Source organism: Accipiter gentilis, chromosome 9 (assembly GCF_929443795.1).
Source record: "Accipiter gentilis chromosome 9, bAccGen1.1, whole genome shotgun sequence".
In the NCBI taxonomy this organism is placed as follows: Eukaryota; Metazoa; Chordata; class Aves; order Accipitriformes; family Accipitridae; genus Astur; species Astur gentilis.
In genome coordinates, this window is record NC_064888.1 from 21,135,766 (window position 1) to 21,162,428 (window position 26,663).

A 26,663-nucleotide genomic window follows, 5' to 3' on the forward strand; every position below is an offset into this window, starting at 1 on the left:
CCCTTTATAAGTCACTGCTGGCCGGGCGCCCGCTCGCCGCTCCGCAGCCTCCGCGCCGGCAGCGCTGCCCCGCCATGCCCTAGCCGGGGCCCCGCTCGCCCGCCGGGGGACGCGCAGCAGCCCGGGGAGAGCCGGCGGCGATGGCACCCCCGTCCCCCGCCCGCCCCTGAGGGCGACTGCCGCCGAGATGTTCAGCTGGCACCGGAGCTTCACCCTGGGAACGCCCTGGAGGAGAGGTGAGGCCGCCGCCGCCGCACCCCCGGGGCTGCTCCGGCCCGCCCGGACCCAGCCGGCAGCTGCCGGCACACCTCCCCAAACCCCCTCCTCCGCCACCCCCTTCCTTCCCCTCCGCGGCCGCGCAGACGGTACTTAGGGCAAGCCCAGCGCGGCACGCCCCGCTCCCGGGTCCCGCCGGACGGGCTGCCCGCACCGCACCGCACGGCTGCCGCCCCAGCCCCGGCCCCATGCTGCGCTCCCTCTTCTCCGGCTGCCTCTGCCCCCACGCAGGTAAGGCTGCAGCGGGCCACTCCTCGCTTAAGCCTCCGGCCGGTCAGCTCCTGCCCTGGGGGCGGCGGCGGGAAGGATCGCGTTCTAGGAACCGATTTGTTTTCCTTTTATAACGGGTTTATTTTGCATTTGTAAGCGTGGAAAGGCTCGGGAGAGGACAGCAGGAGAGGCGCGAGGGCTCGCTCCGGGCGGTCTGCCCAGGATGGGAGCTGGAAGGGGCAAACCAGGGGACTGGCATCCGAGTGGCAGTGCGCACGTGTCCCGCCGGTATCGCTCGGGTTTTGCGCTAACGTGAGACGGATCAGGTCTGCCCTCAGCGTGTCACTGCGCCGGCAATGGGTATCGGATCGCTTTCTAGGCTGGTACAGCCCCATCCAGCAGGCATTATCCCGAGTTTGAGAGGTTTCATCTGCTCCCTCCTGTTCTGTGCAGGGAAGGCAGCTATGGTCCTGCAGCAGATCACTTGTAACTTCCTAAGTCTGTTGTCAAAACAAATGATGTGGTCTCAGACAGCCTTTTCCAGGCACAATGGCTCTGGTATGTTTTATTCCTTAGCCAGTACTGCAGGCTTTGAGATCGCAAGCCCTGGGTAGCAGAATCCTCTTAGCATCCCCGTTTACTCCTCAGCTTGGCTTGTGCCAGCTGTAAATGAGATCTGCAGTTCCTGTCTCCATTAACATCGCTGCACTGGGTTGGTTTGCTTGGCATGGAGGTGGCTACAGGCAGGGATTGCCAGAGTCTAAGTGTAGTGTGCTGTTCAACAGCAAGGTGGTAAAGATGTTGCAAAACACTGTGTTGGAATGGTTATGTCTCCTGGGGTCCTGACTTCCCACCTGTATGCTCAACTCCTGCCTCCTTGGACTGCTGCAGTGCAGGCAGCTCCTGCAGAGTCACCAGAGCTGCCACATTCACGGGCATTTGCTCAGGCACTCACTGCCAGGCTTGTGCTTCCCAGCTCTTCTGCTCTGGGACAGCTACTCAGAGCTCAGTGCGAGCTGGAGCCTCTCTGAGGTGCCCTAGCAGGTAACTGCCAGGCACTGCGCTAGCAAGGGCTGCTGAAGCACATTGTTCTGCCTGGGTTCGGTCTGGAGACTGCATTTCACCCAATGACACGAAGGCCTCTAGAGCAGTGCTGCTGCAAAAGCACTCCAGCATCACCACAAGATGTGGAGAGTGTTTGAAGAGATGCCATTTTACTGTGTGGTGGAAACCACTCTTTTTTTTTTCCCCCCCCTGGATGCAATTTGACCATGAACTTGTTTCCCCCAAGCTATATAGTGCAAGCCTGATGGTAGGGTTAGGAGGGGAAAGGAAGCTTGCTCTTCCACATGGAAGTGTCCCTCATCACTGCAGTACTGTCATAGGGGTAGGCAGAAGCTTTGGTGGGAGAACAGACATCACACAGAGCACTGAGGGATCAAAAAGACATTCAGCTAGAATTTTTCCAAATAAGAAACAGGGACACCACTCCTCAATCACCTTGGCTGGAAAGGGGCACCAAATATTATGTGTCCTGGTTTGGACCAAACCTCTACTCAGAGCCAAGAATATGCGGTTTATTACGCGCTTTGAGGCAGGGACTTTAAAGTTGCATCTCTGAATGCAGCTTAAGATACAGAATATAAACCAAACAAGACTTTTAAATTTGTTTTAGAGTGTCAGCTCAATAACAGGGGTGTAGGCTGGATCTCCCCCCCCCTCCTTGGGGGGGCTGTTAAAGCAGAAGCATCAGGGTGGCAGGACCTCCTACATCAGCAAGCTCATTTTACTGCAGCTACAGAGCCCTGCATCACGACCTCATCATCTCACCAAGGTCCTTGGGTGGCCCCATGAAGAGCAACAAACCAAAAAAATTGTTACCACTCTCATTGCAACCATAAAAGATTTCAGACATACTGAAGAGTATGATTACACCTGCTCACTGCTCCCTCGTTTGAGCAGAAGCAGTTCTCTGGGGTTTTGCCTAGGGACAGCAATGACTGCACATGAAGAGTAGGTTAACAGTGACCTTTCTGATACATTTATGAGTTCCTTTGGCTTCAGTTGAAGCACCAGGGTCTTAATGGCTTTGGTCTGTGGGACTATTGAACAGTTGTTTATCCAAGCTTATTATAGGCAATAAAACCTGAATTACTACATACCTGTCATCCCTGGGGGCCAAGTTCCATCCTTGCAGAGGGCCTCCTGTCTCCTAGTTAATTTCTGGCTGAACACTCCTTTGCAATATGAGGCAGGCCTGCAAATCAGATGTGCAAGGAAAGATCTAAATTAGACAGGTTTTGCCAAGGTGTGGTATATTTGTTTCCGTTGTTTTCATTTTCTGCTCAGACACATTAGCGAGCTGTGTGCCAAATAATCTTTTGCTATTATACAGGGCTGCTCATGAAGGCACCATTTCCTTTATTTAAGGTTTTGAACCTTTCTCCTGAAGGAGCACATGGGAATTTCCAAGGAGAAGGATTTGCAGGTCTTTAGTGAGAGCTGTCATGTCACTGAAAAAGTCACACAAATAAGCACCATAGGTGACTGCAGGAGCTGAGCCTCCCCCTGACGCCAGGAGTTATGTTGCAGAGCAGGGAGGACCTGGGCACAGATCCTTGTGCACCAAAATTATCCTTGGCCTGGTTTTCACACTGGGCTATATATAAAAAAAAGTAAGTTGCAGGGTAAATGCAGTCATGAGTGGGAGAGGCTCTTTAGCTGGTGTTATGTGCATGGTCAGGTTTTGGTCTAAAAACTGGTGACTGTCAGCCTACACGAGTAACTCATAAACCAGGTGGTCTGCAGGGACCTGCTGTGCCCTGGGTCTTTCTGCCAGAGGCCACTAATCTATCAGACCTGTCACTCTGTTTCAAAAACTTCACAGGTCACTTGGAATGAATAGAAGCAAGCTGTAAAAATGTCAAGTGGCCTCTCTACTTGGAAATCCATTTCCTCTTTAGTTCACCCAACTATATCCATCAGTAAACAATCAATCTCCCTCTCATTCCTCCTCAAATGCCTGAAAAGAAGTATAATTATCTCCTCCTTTTCTAAAACATATATTAAAGCAATAAATGCTTCTTCAGAGTCCTTGAACCCTGTTATCTTTCTCTCAGCATCTCTTTTATATAGATTTATCATTCCCAGCTGCAGCTATGGTGGATCTATAACATTTCTGGTCACATTATATTACCAAACTATCATCTGGAGGAACTTCACACACTTAACTAACAGCAAGACTGGAGAGCACCTTGGAGCCAAACAATCCAGGAACTTTGTGCTTTTCATTCAAGGACTGTCCAAGATCTCAGCTTTGGCATAATTATTCATTTGCATTCAACATTTCAAGCAAATCAAATTGTATATATACTCCCATGATAGCCACATACATTTCAGTTCCCCACTTGGATAAATTGAAATTTTGAGAATGGGGTCTATCACACAAATATTCAGTTAACACATGGGAGTGTGTTCTTCTGTGAGTATGAATTTTTCAGTCACAATTCCAGTTTAAAAAAAAAAAGTTTCTAAGACAGTGATTTTCAAGCCTTCACAAGTCTGTGCCATTGTAGATAGAGGTTGTAACTGGTGCACTGAAGACACAAGACCTTTCCAATAGGTACCCTTAGAAATTCTTAGGCTCACGATTGTCCTAATTGTTTAGGAGAAGCTCTTGCTCCAATTGGGCAGCCCAAGATACAGCAGCATGCTCACAGACTAGCTTTGCTTGAAAGGCATTGGGAAGGCAGATTGTCTGCAGAAACTTGGTGCCAAGCAGCACCCCTGCCATTGCCAGGACTGGGATCAGGTCTTCAACAGGCCTGTAAAACACCAGGAAGCAGGGAGATCCTCACGCCATGGAAGGCCATGGCAAAGCTGGACTGTGGAGATAGATTTCCCTCCCAGAGGGTCAATTGGTAGTGGTTGCTGGGGGGAGTTTCTGGGTGCGGGTTGGTTGTTGGGGTTTTTTGGGTTGGTTTTTTTTTTGGCAGCATAAGAGTAATCCAGTTCTTGTAAGTATTGGGGCCCTGTCCATGCAACGACTCCCTGTGCCCACGGGGCTATGCAAGGGGCAGCCACTGCCCAGCTGGGAAAGTAACACAGCTCCTGCATGCGCTTCATGGGGTTCAGCTGGTGGGCTCCTGCTGAGAAAGGAGCCCCACCACCCAGCCCAACCCCTCAGCACATATGGGGGAAGAGTCAGCAGCAAAAAATGCCTATTGTTTCAGAAAGGAAGTGACCCCTTTTCTCTTGAATGCTGGGAAATTGAGACCTCATCGTTGGTGAGAAAAAAACGTCCCCTCTTTGCAGTGAAAGGGAAATGCCACCTGAGCTGTACTGCCAGTGGTGTTAGAGAATGCGTCACAGTGGCAGGACTAAAGGGATGCTTTTTTTGTAAAGGAAGGAAGGACAAGGGAATGCAAGGACTGAATGGGAGAGGCAGCCTTTCATTTCTAGGTCATGAGTTTGACTCCAGCTGACTAGTCACTGCTGCCTAATGATTCTTCAAAAGCTGATGATCATCTCTTAGTTTGTTACTTGGAGGCCACAGCCTCATCACAGAACCTGTCCTGCATGGCACAGGATTTAATCCTTGGCACAGCTGGAGCTAGAGAGGAGTTACTAGACAGGCTGTGCAGGTCCTCTATGTGATACAGAAAAACCTTTTCTGGGACTTCACATATGCATCTTGTTCCTGTGCTCAGGGCTGAAAAGACTGGTAGGAATGATGGGGTTTGACTTTGGTCTTCCTTTGCAGGGCAGCTGTGCAAAATCCCTGCTACTCCAGCAACCCAGGTCATTGGTGATGCCATTTATTTCTGGTGTTCTGTTCCTGTGGCACACTACAGCCAGAAAGTACCAGCCTTATGGACTTAAATCTAGAGGGTGTTATGTGTCTTGTGGTAGAGGGGAGCGGGGAGAGGAATAGGCACTCTGAGCATTTCTGGACTGCTCACCTTGTGCCTCTCCCTGGGACTGCCACCATGCATAACCCTGCCAGCACCACCCACTGTGGATGGGTTCGCTGTGCACTTGAACTTTGCCTGGGGACAAGCAGAGGGCTGCCATGGCTCTTATGCTGCTATCCTTTGTAGCACAATGGCAGATGGAGACAAGCAAAAGCTTTGGCTCCAGTTGTGCCAGTTATTGTGCACATGTGTAACAGAGATTCTCCCCATGCCAAGTAGCCTACAAATCAGGATGAACATTTTGAGAAGATGGGTGGGCACAGACCAGAAGGGAGAAGGGCAGCACTGTACAGTATAGCTCTGTACTGCCACTAGCAGCACTCATCCCACTGCCCTTCTGGCCTCTTCCCACCACCAGTACTCCCATTAGCCAGATGCATCAAATGCTATGATACTTGAGTCAGTGCATCAGAAGCCAAGGACCCCTCCCAGGGATGTAGCAGAGCTTAACAGGGCTTGCACTGAAAGAATTGCCAGTGCAATGCTTTGGAGCATGGGGATTTGAATACAGACTTTGGCTTGGTTTACTAGAAAGGTGGGAGCTTTTGCAGGAATTGGGCCTGGCCAGGACGGGGAATGCCTGGGAGTTTTGTCTGGGCAGTTGTTCAAACGCATCTCTTGCATGCAGCTTACTGGGGTAAAGAAACTGCTTGAAAGCAATTTCATATTTACATATCCACCCTCCTTCCTCAGGTCAGAAATCTCTATATTAATGCACTAGTCTGTGCCCTGGCAGCTACTAGTTATTGTGCAACAGGAAAAATACACTTGGACTTAAAACTCCAAGGAAGGAAAAGCCTTGGGGCAGGAGCTGATGGGAGCGTATTCACCTCTGAAGGATTTAAGTTTCTCAGCTAGGCTTTGCTAACTGCCAACAGAGAAGTATCCTAGAAAGCAATTTGGAAACAAAGCAAAGTTCTAGAGGCTTAGCTGGGACACATCAATTCCTTTTACTCCCTACTAATTACCTTCAGATATCACCTCCCCGTGAGACTGGAAGCAGTCTTATTCTCCAACTGTACAGGCACAGGAAATCCAGCAACTTGCACGCAGTTATGCATAATTAGTCACCATCAGTTACAGGCTGATATTACAACACAGGGAACCCTGTTTCTCTCTAGTGTGATTACAAAGCCATATAACCCTTTAAGAGGGCTACTAGTTAACCGGACACAATGTTTGGCCTGGGCACACACTGCCGAAGATGCTGCAGGAAGCTATACTGATTCCTAAGCATGCATACACAACTCCATTCCCTCCAGTGCTGCCATACCAGTGTCCCAGCCAGCTGCCTGAAAACAGCATCCTTGGGTACCTTACCCCCACCCTAGAAGGGGTGTGGAAAACCAGTGCAGGGGAAAAGAAACAAAATACCACCAACAAAAATCTTGGCTGATTTCCCAGGAGCAGCAGTGTCAAACCTGGCTGGTCTCCAGCACAAGTAAATACATCCTACCAACCTTAATGCCACTGTTCAGCTCTCTGAAGTTCTTCACATCTCCCCACAGCATTGTAACCGTACCCCTGTGGCACACTCCTTCCAGCACCAGGCAGGAGTCCATCATCCCTGTTTCGCTCCAGGCCCCTGTATTGTTGTACAAAGCACTTACAGGCCAAGTCCTCAGCCAGAATTAGCTGACACAATTCTGTTAGGGGCCCTGGTAATAAGCTAATTTATAGCAGCTGAGGGTCTGGCTTTTTTTTTTTTTTTTTGGTAATTGCACAGATGAGCTTTAATTGCACCATTCTGGTGTTTGTTGGCAATATGCTTGAAAGAGCTGAGCATTTTTTTATGCTCTTTCAAGATCTGTAGCACAAAAAATCTGCTTGTTGGAAGCCCCATGGTTTACATTCCCTAAGCCAGTTAGCAGAGAGGAGGAAGAGACTGTTCTGTCAGTGAGGCGCAGGAAGAAAAACTTGAGTTTCAGGTGACTGCATTAATCAGGGGAGATCTCCACTGTAGCACAGATGACCTCATTGACCATGGGAAAGTATCACTGAATGAATGAGGATGAGGTGCCTAAGTGTGTTGCAAAATCCTGCCATCCTTTGCATCTATTCTGAACTTGTGGTAGGGGGATGATAACATTTTGCATCATTGCAAGGGGTTGGGAGGATAAATCAGAAGTGCTCAAACACTGTCGTTACCAGGACCTGCCAGTGCCGAGATCAATGGTGTGCAGCCTAGAACAGGTAAACAAGAAATTGTGAAACCATGCAATGTTGCTGGTGACCACAGGATGGGGAGAGCAAAGGACTGTGCTATCCAGAGAGCAGACCTTTCTCAGCACTGGAGTTGTTGACATCGAGGGGGCCCTCACACAGAGGGTTAGAGATTTCATCTCATTTTTTATTTTTTCTACCCCAGCCAAACTTTCTGGTACACATTGTAGCTTTCATAGTCATAAAAGATACAAATTAAGGCATCTGGCAAGACCTCATTTTAATACGCTGCTTCCTGATTTCAGACAAAGAAATATTTGTGTAGGCCAAGGTGAAACCGGTTAAGCAAGAAAAAAAAAGAGGCAGATTGAAAGACAGTAAGAGAATATCCAAAGGAAAGCATGGCATGGTTAACAAGTGAAGGCGATCAGAGTCTGTGGGAAGGAACTACCATTGCATATAGTAATTCCTGGCAAGAGCGACAGCTGTATGATTTGTTCTTAAAAAGAAAGTGCAGCAATGCAACTGGTCTCCTCTTGACTCCCAGTGGTTTGGTTGTGCCATCTGGGGCGGTGATGCCATCAGAAGAGCCTGTTAGCCTTTCATTCTTCATGCAGATACACTTTGCCTCTCACTGCCAAGAGGTGTTTGCAGCTGATCAGGTAGATCCTCTTCACTCCAAATCAGTAATGACTCAGCTCCAGCTCCTCCTTCCAAAACCTGGCACCAAGCTCCCTTTTACAAGTGGCATTTTGCTGTGCGTGAAGCTGCAAACCAGGGTCCCTCTTGTCCTCAGTTCAGGGTCCATCATGCTCATCCCAAGAGTGGAAGGGCTGTGACCCAGCCCAGCACAGGCAGCTCCTGGTGAGCTTTCCTGTGGTATTTCTGTGGGCAATGTCTTTCTCTTGTCCCCCACCACAGCAGTGTATTGGTGTTGCATTGCTGACAGTCTGCCACTGACTGTCCCAAATGTGGCTCTTTACAGTGGAGAGGTACCTGTGAATCCTGCCAAGGGAGGCGGGTGCAATTCTCTATATGATAAACAAGATCTTCTGTAAGGGCTATAAGCACTATGTGCCCAAGTGCCACAAAAAGCCCATCAGATGGGATTATTTAGCACTGACAGCCCTTTATGAAAATCCAGTGCAAAATATTAAATCTATGGCTGCCTTTGAACAGTAAAGGGCATGTTTCAGTGGTATCCCAAGACATTCTGAAGATAAAATAGAAGGAATTTTAAAAAAGTAGAAAATGATCCATGTAATAGCTAGCTTGGCCTTAATGAGTAAAAGTCTCCCTTGTCTGTGGACATTGCAGAAAGCAAGGTGGAGGAGGGAAGGCTGGAAAATGGGTTATTTCTGAAACAGGGAGTTTCCTGGGTTACCGTGAAGGAGGACCGCACAGCAGAGTTCTCCCTGGTCTACCACTGGCGTGGGGTCCCAGGCTTCCCTGCTTACTTAGGGATAATTGTGTTACCAGCAGTGAGTTTGTGAAGCAGCTGCTGGTTTGATGTCAGGCAAAAAGGAAGGAAGTAGGAGAGGGGAATGAAAGGAAATGAAGTAGGAAGTAAGATATCCTGAAAAGTCTATGTATTGTAGCCCTCTGAGGTGCTCTGGGTCAGGCACTAATAAGGGAAAAACTGAAGTTTTGTACTGCAGCAATTCCTGGTCCTAAATCCATGAAGAGATGGAGTTGGAGCTGACATTTGCAGTTTACTAAAGGGTGGATGCAGAGCTTTCACACTGGCTCTCATGCCAGTGTGAACCAGAAGTCTGCCCTGTGAAATATTAGATTCAGAAAAACAGTAAGAAAACCTGGGGGCAGATCTTCAACTCCTGTAGATCAGCCTTTCATGCAGAGATGTTCTACCACATTACCGTGTGAAATAACTGTGATGTGAAAACAAGTCTTTGTCTATGTGCAAAAAGCTCATGAACAAAGCTGCCCCCATCTCCTTTCTCTTTACAAAGAAGGTAAGAGTTCATTTAAAGAAATTACTTCATAGTTAAAACCATACAGGGAGTGAAAAAGATCTACAGTGCCTTGTTTGCTTTTCCTATCAGTACTTGCTTTTCATCACCTGTATGTGTGCAGAGAATACTGCAGAGAATACAAAACGGTTTGCAAATTGCTTGTTGCAACCCAAAATTCACATAAGCCTGCAGAATGACGGATTTCATTTTACCCTTTTTTTTTTGCTGGTTCAGAATACATTTAATCAGAGGAAATATTTTAGCCTTAAATTAATGTCTATCACGCTGAAAGAACATGTACTTCTCTGCATCTGTATGCAGGTAATCACTAAAAAGTCATCTGGCTACATGTGTTTTCTACCTATCTACTAAATCAGAGCTCTGTGTGTATTTAAGACTCCACCTGAAGGACTCTGGGGTCCTTCTGTTGCAGCAGGGACTGCAAGAAAGCTTCATACAGCTCAACAAAAACAAATTAGGGCTGTCCCCCTCTACCACCTTACTATAGACAGTTTTACATCTAACATTCCTCAGAAGATGCACTAGACACCGAGTTTTGTAGCCTCTTGTGACCTTCTTCTACTTGTTTTCTTTTAAGCAGGTAAGAAAAGCCCACCTGCTGAGGACAAAGTTGTGTTAACACATATGAAGTTACTGAGCAATGAAGGAATTCAAAACCCAGGGTTAAACCCAGAGGCTCCAGCTGACACAGCCTGCACAGAAGAGTCCCATCTCCCTGGTGCCAGCCTCCCACTGGACTGCCAGGGAAATCAGAATGCAGCAGCCGCACCAGCAGATCCAGACTATGCAGATGCCCCCGCAAGCACAGACTATGTAGCCACGCTGCCTGACCTCAGTGCCTTCGAGTCCAAGTGCCGACTTCATAGATTCTCCAAATTTGAATCTGAGGACTCAGGGGTTGAATTGCCAAGTGGGGCTAATTCTCCATCAACACCAACGGGTTCAGAGAAGAGCTTTGTGCTTCACAGCAGAGACTCATTTTGTGACTCAGGTGTGCTTAGCACCTCTTCTTCTCCAGAAATTGACCATCTGATAATGAGAACATGTAAAGAGCGTGCCAGAAAAGTCAGCCACCAAGATCCAGAGAGTGAAAACCGAGCTGAGTACTACAGCCAGGAGGCAGATGCTGTGCAGGGTCCTACAGCTTCCCTTGAAGACTTCAGTGTCCCTCAAGAAGAAAGTCCTGATGAACATTCTGACCAAAGCAAAAGGCAATCTCTGGAAAAAGAACCTACTCCAGAGACAGACCTTCCCGAGGAAAGCACTCTTCCCAGCCCAGCTCCCATAGAAGAGCCAAAGACAACTGCTGACAATTTCCCAGAGAACTTTGGCAGCATGCAAGACCTTCAGATCCATGGACATCAGCTGAAGAAGTACCCCACAAGCGACAGTCTGAATGAATACATGGATGAATGCTGTAGACTGAGTGAGGTAAGAAACACCTAAACTGAATCTTACAGCTAGGCCGGTCCAATACCTCAGTCAGGGTTCAAGTCCTATCCTCTGTCACGAACTAGGACACATCTGAGTGAGTTAGAAAATCTCCCCTGAAACTATTGTAAGCAGCAAATCTTGGCAATTGATTTTTAAGGGCTTTTTTCATAGCTGTGAAATTCTGAAGTAATTCACATATATTGGGTCTGGGTAAGGATGACTAACAGCTCATGGAGATCTGGTGTTTCAAAAAGCCCTAGATTAGAGCATGGACTTTATTCTGGTCTTAAAATGAAGATTATGAGGTTAGTCATCGTCCTCTGATAAATGGGACAGGGATCAGAACATAGCTTCTTTTTCAATGTCAGGTTATTCCTGTTCCTGGGAACAGCTAGACTGCTGTTGGGGCACTGAAGTTTGGAAAGAACTTGTCTAAGGGGTAGTTCATTCCTGTCCAGGCCTGTCCTGTCCTCTTGAGCCAGCTCTCTCGAATAATGAGTGAGCAGGGAACTAATGCACAAATTCAAATCTTTGCTGGGATAGAGATGGAGATCCCATTTTAACCCTCCAGCACAGCTGTGATGGAAACTCCTGTGTTCTGAAACTGACAAAACTGCAAAGACATATCTTCAGCACCTTGTTCTACTCTTTCCCCCTTGCTGGGTACTCCCTGGAACTGATAGGAGAATAAAAACCCCTTCTGTGCACTTTCTCCCATAGTGGATGCTGGCAAGCACTCACTCCAGTGTTCTTACTGAAGCCCCATGCTGCTGACACGCAGAGAGATCACTGCCTTGCCTGCCTGCTGCGGTGGCTTCCATGAACCAGTAATGGAAAGATCTAACGGGGGAGCTGATTCTTGACAGAGAGACAGACCAAAAAGCCCCATGAGCAAAAGGAAAGGAGGGGGCAGGGTAGGTGAAGAGGGTCATACAGACACACCAAAAATATCAAACAGTGCATAACGGGGATTTCTTTTTGGGGTGTTCATTGCAGCAACAGTGATGAATGGGAGATGGGTGGGAGGAAGCCAAATGACAAGTGCTGTGTGCTGTGCATATACTTTCACCATGACTTCTCTGCCTGGGGCCTGAACCATCAGGTGATGGCCTTCCTCCTCAGCATGCCAAACCCTCCCAAGCAGTGAGGAAGGTCAGAGATGGCCCACCTCTGGTAACATTGCATATGAAGGCAGCACAAGCAACACACAATCCAATGGAGCACCTTCTTCCTCCCCAGACCTGTCTCACATGCGGCAGAAGACAGATGTCTGTTTTGCACAGTTCCCAAAGAGACAGTGACCTGGCCTTTTGGCAGAGAGTTCAAAAAAGGACCGGAGCAGGAGAGTTTGAATATAAGGACACTTTATAAAAAGCTACCCAAATTCTCTGTTGTACTCCAGAGGGTTTGCAGCCAGCTTGGTCTTGTCTGACAGCTCTGGCTGCCCATGAAATTCCTTTAAATCCTTTGTGAAATGGAGCCTCAGTTTCCCAAAGCAGAGCATTTAAATAAACAAGAGAATAAATTAGAAAGAAGCTGAAGAGGAAATGAAGCTCTTGGTGGCTTATCTCCCCTCCTTTTTAATATCCTCACTGGCTGAGTGCTAAAGCTCTGTGCCCCAGAGCACTTCTCTTTGTTTGTTTTTCGAGCTGTATAAATACAGCTGTGACCTAGATGCTGAGGAAGTTTGTCCCTCTTCACAGAGCACCTCCAGGCTGCTGTATCTCATAAGCAGTGCTCCTCAAACTGCTGGGATGCCAGGTAGCACCCAAGCTGACTAGGGCAAGAAATGCCCACTGCTGCTGCACAGCCCTGTGGCTGCTGCTGTGCTGTGTGCCTCAGAGCACAGGGACAGCCCTCCTGTAGCTGCAGAGCCTTCTGCCCTCGCCAAACCTGCACAGTGTTGACCTGTTCTCACTGTCATACTACAGAGGCAGGACAGAGTGAGACCCCCTCAGAAATGATGTCCTGATGATCATCTGCCCACACAGTTGATGGATGCCTCTTGGTTCACCCCAGCTGAGGCTCTGCTCCAGGCTTACACTCTGTGGCTTTCACATTTGCCTGTAACTTGTTCAAGATACAACATGGTACTTAGGAGCCTAAGTACCATGTCTGGCCTGATGTCATCTCAGGGACTCAGATACCCCTAGAAATGCAATCAATGTGGTCTGAAAGACAGCAGGCCAGTACAAGGTATTACCACTCTGCTTGGCAAAGAACATGGCAAACCAAATTGTTCCATCAAATCAATTCTTCCTGCATTAAATTCATGTTGACAGATGCAAGAGTGCTTATAGGGGCTTATATTTAATGCCAGGTGAGAGCATTATTTAATTATAGGTGACAGCAGCTTCCTCAGTTCTGTTGCTGGTTTGGGGAATACAACTTCCAAGTAAGAGGAGAGCAGCTGAGGTTTCCCAGCCCAGGTGGCTGTGGCAATGCCATCAGCACTCTCCTTGCCAGCACACCACACCAGAGCAAGGATTCAGTCTCTGGATGAAGATGTCCCTTGATGTCCTCCCAGCTTCCCTCACTGCTGAGGCCACTTCCAAGAGAACAGGAAGGAAAATGCTGAAAAAGAGAGACTGGAAATGACCAAATATTTTGACCATTTAGATTCATTTGATGAATGGCTTTGGCTGAAAATATACATCAAATCATTTCAGTCTGGCATTTCTTAAACAAAGGTTTCTGATCTTTTGGTTTGAACCATTGTTATTTTGAAATTTGCCTATGTTTAGAAAGATGAAAGAAAGTGGAAGCTGTCAAAGAACTCTGAAGCCTAAATAAAAGCATTTCCTTTTAAGCCAAATTAAATGTTTGAGGTCAGTTTGAAGATACATAGCTTTTGATGCTTTTGCTTTGCAAAAATTCCTCACGCTCCATAAAGTTTACATTTAAAGTCAGCCCATACCCCTGGAAGAAGAGGGAGGGTGGGAGCATTGTTGTCATTAAATGAAAAAAAACCATTATTCACACAGTGCTAATTATCCTGGGCCAAAGCAGTCAAAATACTTCTCTGCAGAGAATGGTATGGTTCAGTGGAAGGATAGGTCAACCTGTTGTTGTCAGCCCCATAGCCTGTGCGTGCCGCTCGGAGGAAACTAGAAGCTATCAGTAAGCGCAGCCCCTCCTGGACATCAGGGTGGAGCTGCCAGAAATATACAGCACGATCACTCTCTTTCCTGTTATTCACAAGCCTTTTGGTGCTGTCAGCTTCCAGTGACAAATGCTTCCCGCTCAGCCTGTGATGTCACTAATCAGTTGCTCCAAGCCCATGATGGGAGGTGTGTAATTTCATTCCTTGGCTGTTGGCACAGTGACTGTACTGCCTCTGTACTGGCCATGCTAATGTGGTGGAAGTGGGCAGTGAGGGATTTATGGGAGAATGGAGCATGGTATAATTCAAAACTATCCACAAGAGAAAGTGAAGAGCATTGCAAGAAGTGCAGAAACCTAAGTCACTGCAAGAAACATTAGTGAGCTCCCATCTGAAGGAAGAAGAGCTTCACCTGCAAGCTAGTCTTGAGTGCCAGCTTTGGCTCCTGTTGCCAGGTCCAGCCCAGGACAGTTTTCCATTGAGCCTGATAGAAGAAAAGCTCCCAGCTCTGTGACTCTGGTGGCTTCAGAGGAAAAAATGTGATTTTACACCAGTAAAAATATTGACTGGAGGGCTCTAGATAAGCCAAAGTTCCCAGTGCAGGTGTTGATCCTGTATTTTTAGGCTTCCTAAGAAATCTGTGGGCCAGCGCAACTACAATGGTTTATTGCCAGCTGAGCAGTGATACATGTACTGAAAACCTGTCCCCAAAACTTAGGTGAACACTCACAAAAGCAGAGATCTCTTTTTAGTTACACAGGTGTAAAGTCTGTGTAGTGCAACTTAACTCCACAGGGTCAAAACTGTAATGGGAGTAATTCAGCATAGTATAGCTGAGAGCCTTGGATTCCTTTTCTTCCAGCTGAGGGTCTGGTTCAGTCTGATGTACCTGAAAGCAAAGTCTGGCACCTACTTATACATTATGTTGTTACTTTCCTCATCTGATTCATAAATTATGCCTGTCTGATCCTCTGCATCTTCACCTTCAAAAAAGTAGGTGAGATGTTTTTCCTTCTTCATAGGTTTCATCAGCTCAAAAATGGGCACATGGCTTTTCATCCAATACTATTTGACAATCCCCATGTGGGGAATGGGAAAAATTTCAGTCTTGTTAGGTGGATGTTTTGGGAAGCTTCAACTGGGAGGACAGAGACTAGAAGAGTCTCATCCTGGAAAATGTCTGCAGTTTTCCTATGGTTGCTCACCCTCCACTGCTAGCATAAAACTCTCTCACTGGTGCCGAGAGGAAAATATTTAGCCCAGAATGTGACAGAGCATGTTCTATGCTGCACTTGGCATGACCAGAAGATAGCGAGGGCTGTTTAGGTCTTTCCAGTCTATGGAAAAGAAAGTCCTATAAGGATCCATAGAGAGGGCCTCTCTGAGCAATCATTTTGGAGTCAACCAGCTAAATTACACAAATTTTCTGTATTGAATGCCTGCCATATCTGAGCAATCCTGATGCTAACAGGCATTGTAGCAGGGCAAGCAAGGTGAAGCATCCCCCTTAAAGGCTTCTACCCTTGCATGCTGACCACAGAGGTGGCTGGCCCTGCAGCAATGGGCAGGCACTGGAGGCTCTGCCTGATTTGCCTTTTGCTCATTTGTGCTTGCTGGGATCAATTCAATAAAATGCAAATTAATTTACTATTAAAGAGCCCAAATTAACTGCCCTGAGCAGCCTCTGAAGGATGACTGTGAAACTGTCCTGGTTTCAGCTGGAATAGAGTTAACTGTCTTCATAGTAGCTGGTACAGTGCTATGTTTTGAGTTCAGTATGTGAAGAATGTTGATAACGCTGATGTTTTCAGTTGTTGCTCAGTAGTGTTTAGACTAAAGTCAAGGATTTTTCAGCTTCTCATGCCCAGCCAGGGCACAAGAAGTTAGCACAGGACACAACCAGGGCACCTGACCCAAACTGGCCAACGGTGTATTCCATACCATGGGACGTCCCATCTAGTTTAGGAACTGGGAAGTGGGGGGGGGCAGGGAATCGCTGCTCGGGGACTGGCGGGGTGTCAGTCGGTGGGTGGTGAGCTGTTGCCCTGTGCATCATTTGTACATTCCAATCCTTTTATTACTACTGTTGTCATTTTATTAGTGTTACCATTATCATTATTAGTTTCTTCTTTTCTGTTCTATTAAACTGTTCTTATCTCAACCCAGGAGTTTTACTTTTTTTCCCCGATTTCCTCCCCCATCCCACTGGATGGGGGGGAGTGAGTGAGCAGCTGCGTGGTGCTGGCTGGGGTTAAACCACAACAGAAACAGGGGCCTCCAGCATGTTAAGTCCAAGCTTCAGTCTGGTTTAGGTCCTCTAAAGGAGTAAATCCACCTTGCCCCAAGACCTGGAGCAACTGCTCTATGCCTTTTCCCTCTCATTTTCTGGGGACCTGTATTTATTCTCAGGAGTTGGAAGGTCTCCCTACCTTTTGCTAAAAGCCAGATTTTCTCCATGCTTGTCCTAAACACCCCTTTGCTTTCAAGTGCCTTGAGCCCTAGACACAGAGCACTGGAAATCAGGGCCACCTCCTCTTCTTCTCCCCCTGCCCGTTTTGCCCTATAAACCTAGCAGCTGCAAACATGAAGCAGGACCTTACAATATTAAGCACAGGACAAGTATGGAACAAAAAGAGGGTCTCTAACTGAGTCAAATGCTTCATGCTTTCTCCCCAGTCCTGAGGTTACAGCCAAATGTTTTACTTTACCGTCTTTTCCAAGAGCTCCTCTGTCCCTTGTAGTCTTCCCTTGGGTTTCTACAGCTGTAACAGGCTGGATTTGCTCACTGTCTCCTTAGGGCGATACAGACATGCCATCAGTCACTGCAACAGCAAACTGGCAGAAAGGGAAGTCGTTAAATGTGCAAAAAGAGGGTACAGAGTGGCAGAAAGCCTACGTTTTCAAGGATAATGAGGAACTTCTGACTACCCATTTTGGGACAGCTCAAAACTGCCAGATTTTCAGAAGCTGATACTCATGTACTTTCTGAAAATCATGCTTCTGAAGCTGGGCACCCCCAAATCCCTATTTGCTTTCAGATATGTTGGTTATAGTGCTTTTGACTCAAGCTTTTCCCAGCAGACACCATGTAGGCTTTGTTCTCCCCATGGGTCCTGGGGCTGCTCCCCTTCCCACTGCACGGACATGCTAAGGACTCAGTTTTATGGCTGAGTAACCTTTGTCTTGCTACCACTTCTGCAGGCTCTGCCTGAGAGGAAAATAAAAATCATGAATGTGAATGACTGGTCGGCTTAGAGTCATCACGGTTTTTCATATGATTTCATGTGACCTCTGTCCCAGCATCAGACACAAAAGCATCTGGACATAATAATACCTGTTTATAAATAACATTGTATCATCATTTGTTTAAAAAGAAGTAAATCCTAATGTTGATTATTTTTGAACACACCATGAGCTTTCTGACATAATGAAAAGACAGGAAGAGTCCCAAGGCTGGCATTTCCCAAAAAATGTAGATTGTTGTGGGAAAGGAGACAGAGTAAGCTTCCTGCTTTTGTAGAGGGAACTTATTTCTTGAAGTAAGATAAACTTAGAGTGCTGCTTTTGTAAAGTTCGAGGCTTATTTTACTTACTGATATCACATGCATATCAGCAGGCAGCGCCAAGGTGGAAGTGAGCCTCTGCACGTGTTTGTTAGCAGCACATTCGGCAGAGTCCACTCGTGGCACAGGAGAGAACACTTGCTGTGCATGGGGAAGTCCTGGGGCCAGAAACGGTGAAGCGCAGAGCAGGAGACTGGGAAGCACTGTTGCCTTTCCTCTGCCACAGGATTACTGTCTGTCTCTGGCACTGCCCTTGGCTGAGTAGCAGTGAGACTCTGCAGGTCCTAGGTGTGGAGAGATCAGTGGTACAGAATATCCTGCGATAGTCAGATGGCAAACTCGATCCTGCAGACTTTCTTCAGGCATCTCTTAATGACTGAGAAAGTAACAGCAGGGATGTAAGCTGGGATCTGCTACAGACCAGTGGAAAGATGTTCCTTCACTTTGGCAGCTTGGTTCAGACCCATGTCCCTCTCACTGACCCACCAGTGATGAGGGCCTGAGTTCAGCTGTGCCATAATGGTTGCAGATTGCCAAAGGCAGACAAAATGCACCCCCAAGTTGGTCACAAAGCAGCAAATCACTGTAACCTGCATATATGTGCCTTTGGGTAGGAGCCAAGCTCAGCCTCAGAAGACGTAAGTGTGACTTGCACTGAGGGCTATGGGCTAAGAGCCATACTAACCCCAGCCATCTGTACCATACAGTAGAACTATATTTGTTTGCAAGTGTCCTGTGGCCAGTAAAAGACAACATTTAGCCTGGGAGGTGGAACTAGAAACAGGCTGTCATGAGGTTTTCCTCTGCGTCAGCCTGTGATCAGTCAGAAGAGTCCCTCTAATGGCACATCTTGCTGAGTAATCCAGAAAAGAGCTGTGAGCAAGCAACACTGTACCTTAGATCTGGCTATAACCAAAGCCACTTGCAAGAGGAAGCCTGAGTGTCTTTATCACAACCCGCTGTAAGGAGTGTGCTGGGCTCCCAACTGCTAGTAAGGATTGCTTTGCTGTTACTCCATGGTCCAAGATGCATTGTCATTGCAGGTGAACCAAGGTAACAGCAAAGCCCTGGGATCTGGTTTGGGATACCTGGAACACATCTGCCAACTGATTGAGAAGATTGGGCAGCTGCAGGAGCACAACTTGCGTCTCCAAAAGCAAGTGTGCAGCTTGCAGAAAGAGCAGAAGATGAGCCAGATAAAAGAGGTAAGCAGACACCATAGTATCTTCTATTAAATGATATACTTAAGGCCCAGATGGAAAGTTCCAAGTCTGGGTGAGGGAAGATGCTGATTTACTTGACCGCACACCCACCTGGGCAGGCTGCTCTGGTCTTCAGGGAGCCCTTGCCCACCACAGTGGGCTCAGCTTCCCTTGGGCTTGGGTTTCTGTTCTTGTTCAGTTTTGTTTCCCAGCTGTGCTTGCTTCTGTTGAGTTAAAATGCATCCTTCTCACCTCATGTGATGGACAGCTCGAAGTCAGTAGCCTTAACTTCTCTACAGCTGAAAACTCCCAAGAACAATCCCTCCATCAATGCTATCAAAACAAAACATTTCCATGGACCTCCTTAGTCACTGTGTTTTGAATTAAAAGCTCGCTCTTTTCTTTCTGGTTTCAAACTGTCAAAATCCCAGAATTTCCCCCAAAACAGACACAATGGGAAAGAGAAGCAGTGGTACCACTACACAAATCCATGTTCTCTTTCTCTTCCTGCACTTCTGAGCTGCCAAATGAAGACTCTCTGACATGAAACATCTCAGTGTTTCCATTTGTCTTTTTTTATCAGCCAGAGGTAGCTGGGAAATTTGACTGAAATTTGCAAATCATTTCAGCATGCTCCTAAACAGCATTTTCAAAATGCTCCTAAACAGCATTTTTTAGCCCCTGCATATTTTGTTCAGCTCTACCCCACCTCTGCTTCTCAGTGCTTTTCCTTTGGCCATCACACCAGGTTTCCAGCTTTTTTCCTCCCCTTCCATTCTATTTATTTTATCACTCCCCAAAGGAACAGAAGGGGTTTGTCATACTGGCTATTTCTTCCCAGCCATGCTGTGGCGAGTCTTTTATTCTCCTGACAGCATCATTCCTCCCCTGGTGCTGCTTTCCCACCTGCTGGGACTGGATCTGCAGTAGGTGACTGACTTCTCCTCAGAGCCAAAGCCAAGTTGTGACTCAGGTTGCAGAGCAGAGTAGCCCGTCATTTCCATGTACCCATCTCTCATGCCTAGAGGAATGCAGCCTCCTACATAGAGCCTGGGAATTGTTAACATATTTCCTGAAGCTTTACAACTGTGAGTCATTGCTCAAAGTAACTCCTCCGAGCTGCAACTTCAGGGTCAAATCCTCATCTGGTGTACATGCCCCCTCCCCCCCTCCCAGCTCACACTGAAATGAAAGGCACCATGCTTTCATTTAAATATTTGAAACTTGATCTTTTTGGTATTTTCCAAGATTTCTCAGCGGTGTCTTCTCAGCTGCATTTGTCCCATACTGTTCAGTGGGGAATTGGACCCCCAGATGTAACATGCAGCACTTGCAATGTGCTCTGCAAAACTGGGTGCTCTCTCTCAAGTATCTCTGGGGTGCCTGCATCTCCTATATCTGAGCAGCTCTCTGTCATTTTCCTCTTCAGAGTTACAGCCCCTCTGCGTAGAAGAGGGACACTACTACCCCCATTTGCCTTGAGACTCGGGAGGTTGCTGTCCATACCGTGTCTTGGAGGGAGTCCTAAGCTATTTTCCAAACCATGTTCACCCTCCATGCAGACTATGAGCATGGAAAGGTTTCCGTACCCCAGACATAGCTAGGGAAAACACAACCCCAAGAGCAGAGATGGGTTAGTGTGGTATTAAGAGCTCGTCGTGAGGATTGTAGGTAGCCAGTGCTCCTGATGCTGTTCTTGAGAGCTGTACAGACACCACCACAGAGACTGATGACATTTTGATCCTGTGACACGGTTACTCCACAAACGTTGCTTTACAAGGAAATCTTTAATGCTGTGGGCCAAAAGCAGCATCTTTCATAATATTTTCAAAGCAGCTTCCAAAGGTATAGGTAATGCAAAGTGCCATCCTGCTGTGGCAATTTATCCAAATAAGATGTTACATTAAAACTGTCAGTCGCTTGGGGGTCTCCAGAGGTGCTAAACTGGCGTTGGCCTGTCCTAGTCCCAACACCAATAAACAGTTTGGTTCCCTTTCCACTTCAGCTAGGTAAAGCTCGCCTTGCTTTCTACCCTACTAAACTTTTGTGCAACATGGTTGTGCAAGGTAGAAAATCTCCCCTTCCCACCATACCAGCTACAGCAGAAGTACACCAGCTGAAGTACCACATACAGTGAATCTGACTGGTAACATGCAAGCAAACTATGGTATCCCATCAATAAAAATACAAGATATTGTTGTCTGTGCACATGCCAAAACAAATAACATTATCTTAAAATGCAAGTCACTGTTATAACAGATCTGTTTATTTATATAAATGCCTTAGCTGAGCAGCTCTGTGTTTAGAAACTTGTATTCAATTCCTTCTGGGAAACAAACCCCAAAAATGCTGAATATTAGGCAATTTAAGTTAAATACCAATGAACCCATGAAAAATCTATATTACCAACTTCAGGCTGCTCACTCTTTTACAGAATTAAATAATTTGTCTGGGTTCTGATGGGTCTCAGGACAAGGCTGGGCATTCCTGGGCTGGAATGATTGCAATTTGTACCATCGTACCACCTGGTTACATTGGGCTGTGGCAACCTAAGAGTCTGCATGCTTTCTTTTTGTCTGGTGTAGGAATACCTTCTGCAGCATTGCTCCTGTGGAGCTGCCAGCATCTTCCTCAACTCATACCAAGACATGAAGACATTTTTTTCTGGGAGGAGCAGACCTCACAGCCTCTTGGTTCAGACTGGAAACCCTTCTGATCTTTCCATCATCCCAGAAATAGGAGCGAACACTGAAAAGCTAAGCAGCTGCAATGGTGAGTTCAAATAACTCTAACCCACCCTACTGCTTGCCACCAGTTGGTGAAGTAAGCTGACCAGCAACTTCCTTTTGCCTAGGAAAGACAGATGGGAACAGTGCAAGGTGTTAGTGGAACTATACCTTAGCTGGAATTCTGAGAGATGTGTTTTAAAATGCTTTGTCTACACCTACAATTTTAACACTTGCTGCTTCACATGTGTGAAGCAGGATGTTTTACTTTGCAGCTGTGGCTACAAAGATTAGGACAAATGTGTTAGAAAATGGGTCTCTCTTTTGGAAACTTTGCATGCCTGAATGGGTCCATTAGTGGAGCTTTAAAATCCCCCCAACCAAGGTAGGATTTGATCTAAGATGGAAACCCTTATGCCTGTTGTTAGTCTCCTACTCTCTCAAGCAGGCACAGAACACATTCCTGGAGGATGAGTTATGCTATAGACCGAGTGGAAATAAGCTCCAGCTGCAAAGCTTGGATCCATAGACCAACTTTTCCAGGAGGCTGAGAAAGACTGAGCTCAGCCTACTGATGATAAAGCCAGCTGAAAAGTCTGGATCCAATGTTAGATGTGAACCAGCCCACTAAGCGAGGCTGATTAGTTTATTTCTAAACCTTGGACTTCAGCCTGCCTCTAATACCTGGTGCAATGCAGAACATCAACACACCTCCTAGCAAGATTGAGTCAGAGTGTAAATGGCTTTTGGGATCTCTAGTGCTGAGGCTCAGAAATGCTCTTTCCTGGCAGTTTCAGAGCAGGCCTGGAAGGGAAATAAGACCATGAGGAAGCCATTAGAAAGTGCTGCCGTGGTCAGACACTTTACTGGAGCACTTACCTTCTTTCCACTATAGTGGCATGAAGACACATGGGGGCTCATCCCATCATTAAGTCCTTAGGGTTCTCATCCCATCTGGAGTCGCAGTTTGCTGGCAGCACTGCCCAGAGGCCGTCCTAGCAGGCATTGTGTTTCATTGCAGGAAGAGAGAGATACCCGGAATCAGGAAACAGCCAGCCGGGGCTCAGGAAGCCATCAAACAATAGGAACAACAAGGAGAATGAGTTCAGAGAAGCTGGTAATATGGCTGAGAGACAGGCTTTTCTGTCAAAGGACCCTGTGGTAAGAAAGGTGAGTGATAAGCTTGGAGCCAGACTCCGAGTGGGACCTGTGGGAGAAGCAGGGAAAATTCTACTCAGGTAGAGCAGAGTGGGGTGCCGGGAGAACAAGCCTGTCTGCTGCTGAATAGGGCTGGGACAGTGAAGGCCAGGGTGCTCTGTGCCTCTCTGCTCCCAGCCTTAAGCGAAGACAGTGGCTATGTCTTTATATCAAGAAAGGCACAGAGTACTGCTGCAGGGGAGAGGAGCACTACAGACAGCAGCATGGGCTTTAGCCCTCACTAACTCCGGGTAACTCAACATGTGAACTCTGTCATAAGTATCTTCACTACTGCTGCTAGCGACATTAAACCAAGCACACATTCATTACCACATACAAAAATTTTAGTGGGTCAGTTCTTAGCTGGCAACACTTATTACCCCACTGGCAGCATATCAGTGTAATTAGCTCCAGTCCCCAAAGCATGTTTCAGGGAAACCATGTTGCTGAAATCCAAGGGAGCCAGGACGAATGCTTCTCCTCTCCCTTTCTTTCCCATTGTTTGTGGCTGCCTCAGCACTTTCAGGTTCCGGCAGGGATCAGAAGTGCTGAAATGTCAGGGCAGAGGCTCCAATCAGGAGTATTCCCAGGCTGACAGGAAAGAGGAAGGAGTAGGTCTCCCACAGGAAAGACCGTCTCATGAAATTTCCACCCCAAAGTTGCAAATAGGTTGTAAATACTTCGATGAACTTCAGAAACCAAATCAAGGCTGAATCCTGAAAGGTGCTCTGTGCTCTGGTTTGTGTCCAGCCAACTTCTGCAGTAAGAGAGGCAGAGGAGGAAAGAAGGGATTATCACACACAGGAGAGACAGAATCCTAAAGAGATAAAGGACTTGGCCAAGGTTATGGGTGGACTCCAGAGCAGAGCTGAGAACAGAGCCCAGTCTGTTCCCAGCACTGTGAAATGGTCTCACTGTCTTGTTATTTATCAGTGTATTTGCCTTTTGTTTTTAGGGTCTGGATGTCAGCAAGATCATCTCGGTATGTACTGCTTTTGCACAATATATTTAAATTGTACCTGCATTATCATGGTCCAAGCCGCTGTAGTGCACAGCATTATACATGAACAAAAGAGGTTCACTGACCCCCGAAGTTTACTATCAAAGTAACAGACAGACATGTATTATGACTTACTGCATGCGGTCCATTGTCCTCCCAGCCCCACTGCAGGCAACAGCTAGCTAGCCTTCAGGAACAGGCAACTGCTCAGGCTTTCTGTGATATTAGCACTGATTGCTTTTCTGGAACAACACCAGCACAATGAGGGACTAACTGCTGAGGCCTCCAAAACCCTTCCATAGCATACGTTAATCCTAGTAGCAAACACAAAGGTTTGATATTTCCATAAATAAACAGTCTCACTTATGGGCAATTAACTCAATAGCACAGAAACCGGTGTTGCAGTTTTCAGCGAAGCCTATGACCTCATCTGAAGGAAAACTTAGCAGAGCCCCAAGAAGAATTACAGCAATTGGCTCTGCCTGGGCTGGTGTGTGGGGCTGGGCAGTCGCCAGGTTGTGCTCCCTAGTGGCCACAACTCATGGAGTAATGGCTCTGCTGGTGGCACAGTGGGAAGGCACCTCAGGACAGGGCAGAACAGTGCCCCGAAAGTGACAATGGTTTGAGAACTTCACCAAAACGGGAATTGTTTCTCCCCACTACGCTAGTCCTGAGGCATGATCTTTTTTGTTCTGTTCCGAAGGTTTTCCAGCCATTACTTTAGGAAATTTCAAACAATGTAGCAAAAAATAATGATTTTTTTGATCTGTGGCTCCTTTTCAGTTCATGAGTCCAGATGAGCTCAGCCCAGAGAGAACAAACATGAGGGAGGGCCTCATGAGACTTCCTGACCTCCTGATAATCTCTATTAGCATTTCAAATGTATGTGCCCAATAGCTGTGGCTTGCAGACAGGGAAACAAAGGCTTGATCTCTTCTAATTCATGGTCCACAAAAGTCATCACCTTGAAAAGGGCTGATACCAATGCAGCTGGCCTAATAGAAAGAAGGGAGTCAAGTGGCTTTTTTGCGTTGTTTTTCTTCTAAAGGCCCCCCTGGGTGCATGTGAGTAGGTAAGAAACCAAACCGATCTTTTCCTTTAGTACAGTATAACAATAAGGTGAAACATGCCTTTAAGCAGCTACTCAGCACTCATCAGTGAAGTGCCCTCACTCTCTGAAACTTTAAGTCAGAACAGCAGGGTCCTAGATACAGAAATGTTACTAAATAAAATACAAAAAGGATGGTATTACTGACAGTTGATCTATCTTGTCTCATTGTGTCCTATACAGGTACAACCTGGCCACTGGGCATCATTGCAGGGTGTTAAAAATTCTTTTGTGGGCCCTGACTCTTATCTGTCCAAAATGAAGCAGCTCCCTTCTTCCTACCACCCTGGAGTGCCCCAAAGCATCATATGTTGGCCAGATGAGGTCTGCCAGCAGCTAGCCTCTGGTCCTTCAAGTTGTGGTTTCTTTTTTCTCCCTAGGGTGAGAGCCATGCTTGGGGGAGAATGAGGGATCTTATGAGGAAGACACGGCTGAGGAACCAGAACAAGCTGGGGCTGTCCTCCGCTGCTCTGAAGAGGTCCTGTCCACAGTTGTACAGGTAAGGCAGAGCTATGGGAGATTTTCACTTAGTGTTGGGAGGAGGTGGTGGGAGATTTACCTCTGGTTGTTGCTGGCCAGAGAAGACCTCTCCTTACCTTCTCTCCATTGCACGTAGTGGACCTGGCCAGCACAGCCATTTGCTTCCTTAGTGCCCAGGTGCTCTGAGATCCCAACTGGATAATGTTACCTGTGTGAGAATAATGGAGACATTAGGGTCCCTAAAAGAAGGTGCTTATCCCCAACAGGGCAAGGGTATGTTGACAATTAGCCAGAGCCATTCTATAGCCTAATTATTTTTCTTTCTGCTCCCTCCTAAACATTACTGTCAAGGTTAATGCTCTCCTCTATCCACCAAGGTGTGAAATCTTTCAATCAGTGGAACAGTAACCCATATTGCATCTGATGTGTGATGGGATGGGACAGTCAGGATCAGCTGGAAGGTTTCCTGTCAGAGGAAGGGGAGATGAAGTTTGCTGTGTGTGTGCTCATGGCTGGGACCTGCTTGTTGCTGTAGCTGAACATTTGGGTCAAGCATGAGAACTCATTTCTGTTAAGAGATCTGTGCTGGTCCCTTGGGCAAGTTTGTCTACCAGGCTAGTTACAGTCTGGCCTCTGAGCTATACTCTGTGGTGCATGTCTATCTGAGGTGATGACAGTGCTGCCAGCTAGCTACCCCTTGCACAGATATTCCCTGTGCACTTGCCAAGTCCTCCCAGCTGGTCTGGTGAATTTGGGGTGTTTGCTTATATAATCAGGTAACAGGAAGAGCCTGGGTATCTTACTCACCAAAGCAAGGAGCATTACATGGGGCTGTGCACCTCCTTGTGTTTTTTCAGCTGAGGTCTTGGTAACCTTGAGCTGAACAGCTCAGATGTGCTTAAGCCCTCCTCAGGTTTTAGAGGGTGTGATGGTAGGGAAACAGCAGTTGTTAAAGCACTCAGGAATGTCCCATTGTTCCCCTTAGACAGCCTGTACCTACCTTACAAAATGCATATGGGAACTAGGAATCTTGTAATTACAGCTGGAAAAAAAACACACCTCTGTAGTTCATGGAGTGATTTTTCCAGCTGGGAAAAGCTTGGTTGGGGCCCAAGCACACGTAACAGGCAAGCTTCCTCCTATTGTTTGGGAAACTGAAAGAAACACAAAGCAGAAAGAGATCAAACAGTTCCATCTAAAATAGACAGTGAACCAGCTGGGAAAAAATACAGCT

At 47.0% G+C, this 26,663-nt stretch overlaps 3 protein-coding genes across 10 annotated transcripts in view; 1 reads left to right on the top strand and 2 right to left on the bottom strand.

Moving 5' to 3' along the window:
- Positions 1–22,651, bottom strand: part of HELLS (helicase, lymphoid specific) — a 70,542-nt gene extending 47,891 nt beyond the window's left edge. The window contains exons 1-5 of one of the 5 annotated variants that reach the window (XM_049809782.1): positions 22,524–22,647; positions 19,030–19,142; positions 17,747–18,000; positions 16,862–16,988; positions 2,649–2,743 (exon numbers count right to left, since the gene is read on the bottom strand). In XM_049809782.1, the coding sequence (XP_049665739.1) occupies positions 2,649–2,655 (7 nt within the window). In that variant the 5' untranslated portion in view covers positions 2,656–2,743; positions 16,862–16,988; positions 17,747–18,000; positions 19,030–19,142; positions 22,524–22,647. Of the gene's footprint in view, positions 1–2,648; positions 2,744–16,861; positions 16,989–17,746; positions 18,001–19,029; positions 19,143–22,523 lie in introns of all 5 variants that reach the window. The other 4 variants (XM_049809786.1, XM_049809783.1, XM_049809784.1 and 1 more) reach the window with 4 other exon arrangements.
- Positions 1–26,663, bottom strand: part of TLL2 (tolloid like 2) — a 321,269-nt gene that overhangs the window by 157,427 nt on the left and 137,179 nt on the right. The window lies entirely within an intron of this gene.
- The window catches only part of LOC126042551 (uncharacterized), a 32,544-nt gene continuing 5,955 nt past the window's right edge, over positions 75–26,663 (top strand). Inside the window, exons 1-7 of one of the 4 annotated variants that reach the window (XM_049809790.1) lie at positions 75–236; positions 10,194–11,047; positions 18,760–18,921; positions 21,504–21,690; positions 22,666–22,814; positions 23,797–23,823; positions 25,330–25,448. In XM_049809790.1, the coding sequence (XP_049665747.1) occupies positions 188–236; positions 10,194–11,047; positions 18,760–18,921; positions 21,504–21,690; positions 22,666–22,814; positions 23,797–23,823; positions 25,330–25,448 (1,547 nt within the window). In that variant the 5' untranslated portion in view covers positions 75–187. Of the gene's footprint in view, positions 237–295; positions 508–10,193; positions 11,048–18,759; positions 18,922–21,503; positions 21,691–22,665; positions 22,815–23,796; positions 23,824–25,329; positions 25,449–26,663 lie in introns of those variants that run through there. The other 3 variants (XM_049809791.1, XM_049809792.1, XM_049809794.1) reach the window with 3 other exon arrangements.